Below are 13,014 nucleotides of genomic sequence, written 5' to 3'. Positions count from 1 at the left end.
ATTATTTACTTAGGGCACAGTGGTTATTATAATATATTCAAGGGGCATAGTGGTTATTATTTACTCAGAGCTCAGTGGTTATTAAGATATATTCAGGGGGCACAGTGGATATTATTTACTTAGGGCACAGTGGTTATTATAATATATTCTGGGGGCACAGTGGTTATTATAATGTATTCTGGGAGAACAGTGGTTATTAGTTACTCAGGGTACAGTGGTTATATAATATATTCTGGGGACACACTGGCTATCATTTATTCTGGGGCACAGTGGTTATTTATTTGGGCACAGTGGTTTTAATATATTCTGGAGGCTCACTGGCATTGTGGCATTTGTTTTGGAGGTACAGTGTCCAAGGTTTATTTTATTATCGGGGCACAGCATTTATCATCATTTCTTCTAGGGGCACAGTAGTTATGTATTCTGGGGGCACAGTGTACTTAGTTTATTTTACTATGGGGACACAGTGGTTATTATATTACGAGGCTCAGTGGTTATTACAATATATTATGGTGGCACAGTGGTTATTATAATGTATTCAGGGGGCACAGTGGATATTATTTACTTAGGGCACAGTGGTTATTATAATATATTCAGGGGCACAGTGGCTATTATAATGTATTCTAGGACACTGATTATAATGTATTCTGGAGGAACAGTGGTTATTAGTTACTCAGGGCTAGGTGGTTATATAATATATTCTGGGGCACAGCGGTTATCATTTATTTTGGGGCACAGTGGTTATTATAAAATATTCTGGGGCACAGTGGTTATTATAAAATATTCTGGGGCACAGTGGTTATTATAATGCATTCTGGGGAAGAGTGGTTATTTACTCGGGCACAGTGTTTATTATGTATTCTGGGGACACAGTGGTTTTCAAATAGTCTGGAGGCTCAGTGGCATTGTGACATTGTTTTGGGGGGTACAGTGTACTTAGTTTATTTTATTATGGGGGACACAGTGGTTATTATATATTATGGGAGTACAGTGGTTATTTTATAAACAATTTTAGGGGGTATGTTGTACTTTACAATTTATTTTAGAGGAAACCAAAAGACTTTTAATAGCAGCTCTGGATGTGAATGGAGTAGAAGACGTGATCGATCCTAGGAGTCATACAGGATGAGGAGCAAAGTTGTAGTCAACATGGAATATTTTGGGGGGCTGTTTACTTCGAAGTCTCCCTCTCATGATTCACTTTTCGGACACAAAGCCACACCTTGAGTTTTATATCTCTTTATATCGGTAAAACGTCTGAATGGAGAAGGTGCTGTCAATAAAGCAATGTTACAAAAATGCAATAAAACTGCCCAAAAATAAAAAAAAAAATTACGATAAGCGTAAAACACGTGAGACCTACATTATATGGAGCTCGCCCGGCACCGGCTGTGACTGTCCTACGAGCGGTGGGAGGTGAGGCCGAACGCTGCTCCACAACCCAAGCGTGTGATCAATAATTCATAGATGCCCATCCTTAAATTGCCACCATCCAAGGGCATATGTACCACGGGGGGTAGCTGCTGCAATACAAGGACTACTAAAAGCTATAATGTCCTTCTCGCCAAGGAGGCATCGGGACTTAGGTAGTCAAATGTCCATGGGCCCTCCAGAGGTGTTATGGACTAATATTTGGAGGACGTCCCACATTTACACCACCAATTCAAAACCAATAATGTCCCTCCCATCTAAAGGGTCAGGTCACCAGCTGGTCATAGAGTAGAATGTTGTGGCCCTTAGCTTGGTATCCCATTTCCAGTTCTGGTTCTTCGAAGTAGAAGACAACCTGTTCTCCATTCTCTATGGGCCCCACTGCAGCTTTGGGGTTACCTACCCTATGGTACACATGTCATACCCAAACATAAAGTGAAATTTCAAAAACTTACTAAGCATTAATAAAAAAAAACAAACAAACAACTAAACACAATTTCTACTTGGGTTACAAAAGTTCATGTGGGCAAGCCAAAGTTGAGGGTTATTTCTGAAACCATCCAATTCTCGAAATTTCCATCATGATATCCCGTTTTCTGCTCCATATCTCCATAGACTCTCACGATTTCACACCAACTGGTTAGTACCAGAATCCAGGAGGTTCTTTTTTTTTTTTGTTTCTATGGGTTCTCATTCTCATGGCAGGTCCTTCTTACACTTACTAATCCTTTATACTTAGACATCAGCTCGAAAACTTTTTGGGAGAGACACTTTGGGAGTTCAGTCTTGGGTCACCATAGTGGAACCAACTTCCATCACAGATTAATAAAAAAATCAGCTTGGCCATATAAAGATATCACTGGTTTGGGAGCGGAAGCTTCCAGAAGGACATGTTATCTTAAGATAAGGTCCCAAATTATAGGTTTTTGCTCGGTCAACTGATGGTGGTTTCGAAGACCAAGGTTATCTTGCCAAGAGGACACATTAGTGTTGACCTTCACAGGTGGGTAGATCATGGTTGAGGACCACATGTTAGGATGACAGTATTGGACCCATTCGCTTTTTACCATGTGGCCAATATCCACCCATGGTTAATGCAGAACATGCTTGTCCAAGTCACTTAATGACTTTGGTCTTTGGCCACAACCTAAGATGAGATCATCAATAAAACCTAAAAAGTTTCGATATTTGGTTGCTAAAAAATTTCCTTGGTCTGATGTAAAATTTCAAAAACAAACAATAGGAGGGGAAATAGGAAAATCCCAATAAAGTCCTGAGTTTTCCAGTCCAATGAGTCCGTTGAGCAAACTTTCCCAATGCAATAGCCCAAGAAAAAAGTTTGTTAAAAGGTATCATTAAGGCAGTAAGCGGAACTGTGGGTAATGGGATAAGGTGTCTCTTTTTTGTTGTTGTTTTAGTCCATTAACGGGGGATGGGGGTACAAAATAAACTGTGTAAGCGTAATAATAATCCTCCAGGGTGGTCTGATCTTCTCACAGGGAATTGTGAGCCTTCGAAGTCCTGGGGTTGACAAAATCTGTCTTCTTATACATTGCCTGGTGGGTTAGAAATAGAAGATGTTTAAGACAATCCCTTTAAAAGTGGAGAAATGGCCACAATAGAGAAGCACAAGTTTGCGATTACTGCTCTGGAGTATTACATCTTTACAATGCCAAATTAGTTGGCACAGTTGCCCTCAACTGAGGGAACGTCAGGAGAACTTGGTCCAGTCAAGAGGAATAGAGGTAAGGGACCCATCGTGATGAAAGTTTTTGGGTTTTATGAGAACCTTTTGAATATATATATTGGCCATAGCTAAAGAGTATAGTGGGGGGCTTACCCCAAGGGGTTCGACTGAGTATTGGAATTGCATTAACCCAATCTGGTCTTACCTTCTTGTAAGCGCTGTGAAGATCCTGGTGGTACCACATGTTGTAGAGCACGAGGGAAGCCGCTTTCCCAGTCTTCGTAATCATACCACTAGTAATGGGGACAAAAAAAAATGAAAGGGTATATTTTTTTCAGTTCTTTGACCAGACGCCTGTTGGACATGAGGAATTGTGACTGGACCATAATTTTGCTCAAAGAATGGTTGTGGTTAACCAAGTTAGACCTTAGACCAGCATGACCTTAGTCCTTAGAAAGCCAAGAATGACCTTTAGTGTCCCTCATCCTCACTTGGGTCTACATATCAAAGAAAAATGGGTCAAGTTTCCCCCATAGCATGACGGAAACTTCCAGAAAGGACATCTACCAACCTACTCTTGACCCCAATTTGGAAGTAGGCGCCAAACCCATTGACGGGGTTCCATCTTGGCTTACCTGTCACTGTTGCTGATATCAACGAGCTTCCGGACGCCCCCGTTTGAGAGCAGCATCTTGGCGTTGTTAGAGCTGTCGCAAATTAGGTTGTTCAGGATGTAGCAGGTCGATGCTGAAGTCTCCATTGCAATGTTGGAGTCTGGTACACAGTCGGGTAGTGTAGTCACCAGGTCGGACATTAATACTCTGGCTGTTGGAAAATAAAGAATGAAGATGAATTAATGACTCTAAGACTGGCCATAGAGTTTAGAGAATAGGGAGGATCCACCAATAACCTAAGGTCTACGGACTTGGCCAAACATGGTCTGCAATTAATGGAAACAAGCATGGGCCGAGTTAAGTCTTCCATGTCTGGACCTTTGTTTCTCCTGGTGCCAAAGATATTCTCAGTGGTACTAACCAATCTCATTTTGTAGGGAGGCATTACGAGACAAGTTCCGCAGGAGTGAAACAGTCGTTCTCTTTACGCCGGGGTCATTGGCAAACAACGTGTTCCGGATGTGTTGGAGGCCATTTTCCCTCTGGACGATAGTCTGAGCCACAGAGAGTGGAACCTGTCCAAAACATTAATGCCACGTTGAGAATCATAATCAACCAAGTCAAGAACGCTCAAAACAAAAAGGACATATGTTTTTGGGTTATGTACACACTTGTCTAAGATTTATGGCAAGGGTTGGCAACTCTGATCTCACATTCTGGGATGGGCAGTGTCTAAGAGGACAATGACATCTCAGGGTATTGGGAGGTTGACTTGCCATAGACATCTTGGCTGAGAAACTACACAATCACTGTGGACTATACATCTGCTCGACCGAAAATCAATGACCTCCTGGAGCCGTATATTTTTGGCCCAGCAGCCCTTGGCCCCTTTATTTCAAAATTCCAAGCCGAACTAAACAGAAGAGCGTTCATTCACAATAAGAAAACTCGTGATATTTGTAGCATAGTCATGATGGCTCCCCATGGGTGGAGCTAAGATATTCAGGGGCAGAGACAAAGAAAATTGGAGGAGGGTCCAAAAAAAGAGGACAAAATGTGAACAAGGTTATACGGTATTTTTCTCTGCTGCTTTTAGTGATAAATGGAATGCACTTATCATTGTTGGAGGGAGCCCCAGGCATGTCATGGTGCTGATAACGTGAAAGGAAGAAAATAAAATGTTTTGTTATATTTATTTTTCTTTTTCTCAATTGTATCATCTAAAAGGAATGTCTTTGTGACAGCAGGAATGCAGCTGCTGACAAAACGCAGGACCCCCCTGTACCAGAGAGTACCACCCTGTGTGCACCTCAGCCTGGAATTTAGGATAAGATAACATCCAAGTGTCAGGGGCAGAGGTCAAAACCAGAGTGACAGGAGGTAAACATTCCCCACCCGCACAGCAAGACTCAGGAATGTCAGGCGGAACATGCCCAGGTTATAGCAGCATGGTCGATCTCTCTATATACAAGACAGTATATAACTTACACCAGGTGTACATACAGTTTATAATAGTTATACCAGATGTATATATCTAATTATATACAGGAGATGTCCAGGTTATACCAGCTGTACATATATAATTATATACAGGAGATGCCCAGGTTATACCATCTGTACATATATCATTATATTTAGGAGATACCCAGGTTATACCAGCTGTACATATCTAATTATATACAGGAGATGTCCAGGTTATACCAGTTGTACATATATAATTATATACAGGAGATGCCCAGGTTATACCAGCTGTACATATATAATTATATATAGGAGATGCCCAGGTTATACCGGCTGTACATATATAATTATATACCGGAGATGCCCAGGTTATACCAGCTGTACATATATAATTATATACAGGAGATGCCCAGGTTATACCGGCTGTACATATATAATTATATACAGGAGATGCCCAGGTTATACCAGCTGTACATATATAATTATATACAGGAGATGCCCAGGTTATACCGGCTGTACATATATAATTATATACAGAAGATGCCCAGGTTATACCGGCTGTACATATATAATTATATACAGGAGATGCCCAGGTTATACCAGCTGTACATATATAATTATATACAGGAGATGGCCATGTCATACCAGCTGTACATATATAATTATATACAGGAGATGGCCAGGTTATACCAGCTGTACATATATAATTATATACAGGAGATGCCCAGGTTATACCAGCTGTACATACACTCACTGGCCACTTTATTAGGTACACCATGCTAGTAAGGGGTTGGACCCCCTTTTGCCTTCAGAACTGCCTCAATTCTTCGTGGCAGAGATTCAACAAGGTGCTGGAAGCATTCCTCAGAGATTTTGGACCATATTGACATGATGGCATCACACAGTTGGCGCAGATTTGTCGGCTGCACATCCCTGATGCGAATCTCCCGTTCCACCACATCCCAAAGATGCTCTATTGGATTGAGATCTGGTGACTGAGGAGGCCATTTGAGTACAGTGAACTCATTGTCATGTTCAAGAAACCAATCTGAGATGATTCGAGCTTTATGACATGGCGCATTATCCTGCTGAAAGTAGCCATCAGATGTTGGGTACATTGTGGTCATAAAGGGATGGACATGGTCAGCAACAATACTCAGGTAGGCTGTGGCGTTGCAACGATGCTCAATTGGTACCAAGGGGCCCAAAGAGTGCCCAGAAAAAATTTCCCACACCATGACACCACCACCACCAGCCTGAACCGTTGATACAAGGCAGGATGGATCCATGCTTTCATGTGGTTTACGCCAAATTCTGACCCTACCATCCGAATGTCGCAGCAGAAATCGAGACTCATCAGACCAGGCAACGTTTTTCCAATCTTCTACTGTCCAATTTCGATGAGCTTGTGCAAATTGTAGCCTCAGTTTCCTGTTCTTAGCTGAGAGGAGTGGTACCCAGTGTGGTCTTCTGCTGCTGTAGCCCATCTGCCTCAAAGTTCGACGCACTGTGCGTTCAGAGATGCTCTTCTGCCTACCTTGGTTGTAACGGGTGGCAATTTGAGTCACTGTTGCCTTTCTATCAGCTCGAACCAGTCTGCCCATTCTCCTCTGACCTCTGGCATCAACAAGGCATTTCCGGCCACAGAACTGCCGCTCACTGGATTTTTTTTCTTTTTCGGACCATTCTCTGTAAACCCTAGAGATGGTTGTGCGTGAAAATCCCAGTAGATCAGCAGTTTCTGAAATTCTCAGACCAGCCCTTCTGGCACCAACAATCATGCCACGTTCAAAGGCACTCAAATCACCTTTCTTCCCCATACTGATGCTCGGTTTGAACTGCAGGAGATTGTCTTGACCATGTCTACATGCCTAAATGCACTGAGTTGCCGCCATGTGATTGGCTGATTAGAAATTAAGTCTTAACACACAGTTGGACAGGTGTACCTAATAAAGTGGCCAGTGAGTGTATATAATTATATACAGGAGATGCCCAGGTTATACCAGCTGTACATATATAATTATATACAGGAGAGGCCCAGGTTATACCGGCTGTACATATATAATTATATACAGGAGATGCCCAGGTTATACCAGCTGTACATATATAATTATATACAGGAGATACCCAGGTTATACCAGCTGTACATATATAATTATATACAGGAGAGGCCCAGGTTTTACCGGCTGTACATATATAATTATATACAGGAGATGCCCAGGTTATACCAGCTGTACATATATAATTATATACAGGAGATGCCCAGGTTATACCAGCTGTACATATATAATTATATATAGGAGATGCCCAGGTTATACCAGCTGTACATATATAATTATATACAGGAGATGCCCAGGTTATACCAGCTGTACATATATAATTATATACAGGAGAGGCCCAGGTTATACCGGCTGTACATATATAATTATATACAGGAGATGGCCAGGTTATACCGGCTGTACATATATTATTATATACAGGAGATGCCCAGGTAATACCAGCTGTACATATATAATTATATACAGGAGATGCCCAGGTTATACCAGCTGTACATATATAATTATATATAGGAGATGCCCAGGTTATACCAGCTGTACATATATAATTATATACAGGAGATGCCCAGGTTATACTGGCTGTACATATATAATTATATACAGGAGATGCCCAGGTTATAACGGCTGTACATATATAATTATATAGAGGAGATGCCCAGGTTATACCGGCTGTACATATATAATTATACACAGAAGATGCCCAGGTTATACCAGCTGTACATATATAATTATATAGAGGAGATGCCCAGGTTATACCAGATGTATATAATTATATAAAGGAGATCCCCAGGTTATACCAGCTGTACATATATAATTATATACAGGAGATGTCCAGGTTATACCAGCATGCTCCACATCACTACATACAGAAGAAGCCTATGTCGTAGCAGATAATGATGCAGTTGGGATGTGAATGAGCTTTCCACGCGGTATGATGTGGCACGCCTGCGTGTGGTGACCCTGTACGGTTTATGGTCGGAGTTTCTCCTTCCTCTCTGTGATTTATGTTTCTTCTCTCAGAGGAAACATATTTTATGGTTTTTTGAAGCTCCGATAACAGCAGCGCAGAGGATTCATGGCCAGGAGCTACGGGAGGAGTATACACGGGGACAGCGGTATCAGGTGTGGATTAGATACACGGCTCCGCAGTCAGTATCACACAGGAGAGGATTAGATACACAGATCAGCAGTCAGTATCACACAGGAGAGGATTAGATACACTGCTCAGCAGTCAGTATCACATAGGAGAGGATTAGATACACAGCTCAGCAGTCAGTATCACACAGGAGAGGATTAGATACACTGCTCAGCAGTCAGTATCACATAGGAGAGGATTAGATACACAGCTCAGCAGTCAGTATCACACAGGAGAGGATTAGATACACAGATCAGCAGTCAGTATCACACAGGAGAGGATTAGATACACTGCTCAGCAGTCAGTATCACACAGGATAGGATTAGATACACAGATCAGCAGTCAGTATCACACAGGAGAGGATTAGATACACGGCTCAGCATTCAGTATCACACAGGAGAGGATTAGATACATGGCTCATCAGTCAGTATCACACAGTAGAGGATTAGATACACGGCTCAGCAGTCAGTATCACACAGGAGAGATTTAGACACACGGCTCAGCAGTCAGTGTCACACAGGATAGGATTAGATACACGGCTCAGCAGTCAGTATCACACAGGATAGGATTAGATACACGGCTCAGCAGTCAGTATCACACAGGAGAGGATTAGATACACGGCTCAGCAGACAGTATCACACAGGATAGGATTAGATACACGGCTCAGCAGTCAGTATCACACAGGATAGGATTAGATACACGACTCAGCAGTCAGTATCACACAGGAGAGGATTAGATATACGGCTCAGCAGTCAGTATCACACAGGATAGGATTAGATACACGGCTCAGCAGTCAGTATCACACAGGAGAGATTTAGACACACGGCTCAGCAGTCAGTGTCACACAGGATAGGATTAGATACACGGCTCAGCAGTCAGTATCACACAGGATAGGATTAGATACACGGCTCAGCAGTCAGTATCACACAGGAGAGGATTAGATACACGGCTCAGCAGACAGTATCACACAGGAGAGGATTAGATATACGGCTCAGCAGTCAGTATCACAGGATAGGATTAGAGACACGGCTCAGCAGTCAGTATCACACAGGAGAGGATTAGATACACGGCTCAGCAGTCAGTATCACACAGGAGAGGATTAGATACACGGCTCAGCAGTCAGTATCATACAGGATAGGATTAGAGACACGGCTCAGCAGTCAGTATCACACAGGAGAGGATTAGATACACGGCTCAGCAGTCAGTATCACTCAGGATAGGATTAGATACGCAGCTCAGCAGTCAGTATCACACAGGAGTGGATTAGATACACGGCTCAGCAGACAGTATCACACAGGATGGGATTAGATACACGGCTCAGCAGTCAGTATCACACAGGATAGGATTAGATACACGGCTCAGCAGTCAGTATCACTCAGGATAGGATTAGATACGCAGCTCAGCAGTCAGTATCACACAGGAGTGGATTAGATACACGGCTCAGCAGACAGTATCACACAGGATGGGATTAGATACACGGCTCAGCAGTCAGTATCACACAGGAGTGGATTAGATACACGGCTCAGCAGTCAGTATCACACAGGAGAGGATTAGATACACGGCTCAGCAGTCAGTATCACACAGGAGAGGATTAGATACACGGCTCAGCAGTCAGTATCACACAGGAGTGGATTAGATACACGGCTCAGCAGACAGTATCACACAGGAGAGGATTAGATACACGGCTCAGCAGTCAGTATCACTCAGGATAGGATTAGATACGCAGCTCAGCAGTCAGTATCACACAGGAGTGGATTAGATACACGGCTCAGCAGACAGTATCACACAGGATGGGATTAGATACACGGCTCAGCAGTCAGTATCACACAGGAGTGGATTAGATACACGGCTCAGCAGTCAGTATCACACAGGAGAGGATTAGATACACGGCTCAGCAGTCAGTATCACACAGGAGAGGATTAGATACACGGCTCAGCAGTCAGTATCACACAGGAGTGGATTAGATACACGGCTCAGCAGACAGTATCACACAGGAGAGGATTAGATACACGGCTCAGCAGTCAGTATCACACAGGAGAGGATTAGATACACGGCTCAGCAGACAGTATCACACAGGAGAGGATTAGATACACGGCTCAGCAGTCAGTATCACACAGGAGTGGATTAGATACACGGCTCAGCAGACAGTATCACACAGGAGAGGATTAGATACACGGCTCAGCAGTCAGTATCACACAGGAGAGGATTAGATACACGGCTCAGCAGTCAGTATCACACAGGAGTGGATTAGATACATGGCTCAGCAGACAGTATCACAGGAGAGGATTAGATACGCGGCTCAGCAGTCAGTATCACTCAGGATAGGATTAGATACGCAGCTCAGCAGTCAGTATCACACAGGAGTGGATTAGATACACGGCTCAGCAGACAGTATCACACAGGAGAGGATTAGATACACGGCTCAGCAGTCAGTATCACACAGGAGAGGATTAGATACACGGCTCAGCAGTCAGTATCACTCAGGATAGGATTAGATACGCAGCTCAGCAGTCAGTATCACACAGGAGTGGATTAGATACACGGCTCAGCAGACAGTATCACACAGGAGAGGATTAGATACACGGCTCAGCAGTCAGTATCACACAGGAGAGGATTAGATACACGGCTCAGCAGACAGTATCACACAGGAGAGGATTATATACACGGCTCAGCAGTCAGTATCACACAGGAGAGGATTAGATACACGGCTCAGCAGACTATCACACAGGATGGGATTAGATACACGGCTCAGCAGTCAGTATCACTCAGGATGGGATTAGATACACGGCTCAGCAGACAGTATCACACAGGAGAGGATTAGATACACGGCTCAGCAGTCAGTATCACACAGGAGAGGATTAGATACACGGCTCAGCAGACAGTATGACACAGGAGAGGATTAGATACACGGCTCAGCAGACTATCACACAGGATGGGATTAGATACACGGCTCAGCAGTCAGTATCACTCAGGATGGGATTAGATACACGGCTCAGCAGACAGTATCACACAGGAGAGGATTAGATACACGGCTCAGCAGTCAGTATCACACAGGAGAGGATTAGATACACGGCTCAGCAGACAGTATGACACAGGAGAGGATTAGATACACGGCTCAGCAGACTATCACACAGGATGGGATTAGATACACGGCTCAGCAGTCAGTATCACTCAGGATGGGATTAGATACACGGCTCAGCAGACAGTATCACACAGGACGGGATTAGACACTTTTGACCACTCAGACACTCACCGGCCCACTTCCCGCCGTCAGGTTCTGCAGGGAGCCCAGTGACGCCTCCTGGGTGTAGTTTCGGGTGCTTTTTGCGATGAGTGACAGGTAGAGCCGCACCAGTTTAGAGCTCCACAAACATTCCATCCCCCGGGGGTTACTGGTTTCCTCCGCAATAGGGACATCTCTCCAGTCCTGGGGGCAGAAGGAACATTTTTATCTTCCAATTGGTAAAGTAAAAAAACCTCCCGTTTTGTGCGCACAGCTCCTCCACAGACCATGCATCGCCATAGTTACAGACTACAAACCATCTTCCTGTAGTCTGATCCCGCAGTCATGCTTTCCTACACTCGTCTTCTCTACAGACGTGTCATTAACATCATTAACGTATCTGCATGGGAGCTGTGTACACAAAACGGGGATTTTTAAATGTAAAGTGCGGCCTCCTACCTCCTTCAGCTTCCTGCTCCGCGAGCCGAAACAGCCGATGTTGGAGTCGCTTTGGGTGGAGTCCTGGTGCAGTGAGTGGAAGTTGTGGCTGTACCTGGTGGGCACCTCCGACTCCAGCTGGTACGACAGGTTGTGTAATATGCACACAGCGTTCTCTGTGGCCTGGAAGACACCAACGGAAATCATCACATTATAGCGGTATGTTCCGTACGACTAACGTTTCTGCCATTCCAAAGCCTGGCTGACAACCAACATGGACGCCATTAACTTACCCGGTCATCAGGTTTATAGTCCGCAACACTCCGACTGATATAATACACTAGCGAATCAATGAGGCCATCACAATCCCGCAGGGCCTTCCTGCCCTCCGGGCCAGCCGAGCTCATATTCCTATCACAAAGAAAGAACGGGGAGACGGAATGACATAACACAAATACATAGAGGCAGCAGCATAGCGGTTATATTCCTGTACATAGGGGGCAGTATTATAGTAGTTATATTCTTGTACATAGGAGCAGTATTATAGTAGTTATATTCTTGTACATAGGAGCAGTATTATAGTAGTTATATTCTTGTACATAGGAGCAATATTATAGTAGTTATATTCTTGTACATAAGGGACAGTATTATAGTAGCTATATTCTTGTACATAGGGGCAGTATTATAGTAGTTATATTCTTGTACATAGGAGCAGTATTATAGTAGTTATATTCTTGTACATAGGAGCATTAGTATAGTAGTTATATTCTTGTACATAGGGGGCAGTATTATAGTAGTTATATTCTTGTACATAGGGGCAGTATTATAGTAGTTATATTCTTGTACATAGGAGCAGTATTGTAGTAGTTATATTCTTGTACATAAGGGACAGTATTATAGTAGTTATATTCTTGTACATAGGGAGCAGTATTATAGTAGTTATATTCTTGTACATAGGGGGCAGTATT

General features: G+C 43.4%; 1 protein-coding gene across 1 annotated transcript in view; it reads right to left on the bottom strand.

The window, feature by feature from the left end:
- Positions 1 to 1,223: 1,223 nt before the first annotated feature.
- PKP2 (plakophilin 2) overlaps positions 1,224 to 13,014 on the bottom strand; it is a 64,419-nt gene continuing 52,628 nt past the window's right edge. Inside the window, exons 7-13 of the mRNA XM_073567377.1 lie at positions 12,340 to 12,457; positions 12,068 to 12,229; positions 11,639 to 11,812; positions 4,154 to 4,307; positions 3,754 to 3,943; positions 3,324 to 3,411; positions 1,224 to 2,987 (exon numbers count right to left, since the gene is read on the bottom strand). Of these exons, the coding sequence (XP_073423478.1) occupies positions 2,925 to 2,987; positions 3,324 to 3,411; positions 3,754 to 3,943; positions 4,154 to 4,307; positions 11,639 to 11,812; positions 12,068 to 12,229; positions 12,340 to 12,457 (949 nt within the window). The 3' untranslated portion in view covers positions 1,224 to 2,924. The remainder of the gene's footprint in view (positions 2,988 to 3,323; positions 3,412 to 3,753; positions 3,944 to 4,153; positions 4,308 to 11,638; positions 11,813 to 12,067; positions 12,230 to 12,339; positions 12,458 to 13,014) is intronic.

The sequence above is a fragment of the Dendrobates tinctorius genome, unplaced genomic scaffold (assembly GCF_039654945.1).
Source record: "Dendrobates tinctorius isolate UK_male_01 unplaced genomic scaffold, ASM3965494v1 ptg000020l, whole genome shotgun sequence".
Classification (NCBI taxonomy): domain Eukaryota; kingdom Metazoa; phylum Chordata; class Amphibia; order Anura; family Dendrobatidae; genus Dendrobates; species Dendrobates tinctorius.
The sequence above is the reverse complement of the archived record's forward strand: the minus strand, read 5'-3'. Positions and strand labels throughout refer to the sequence as shown.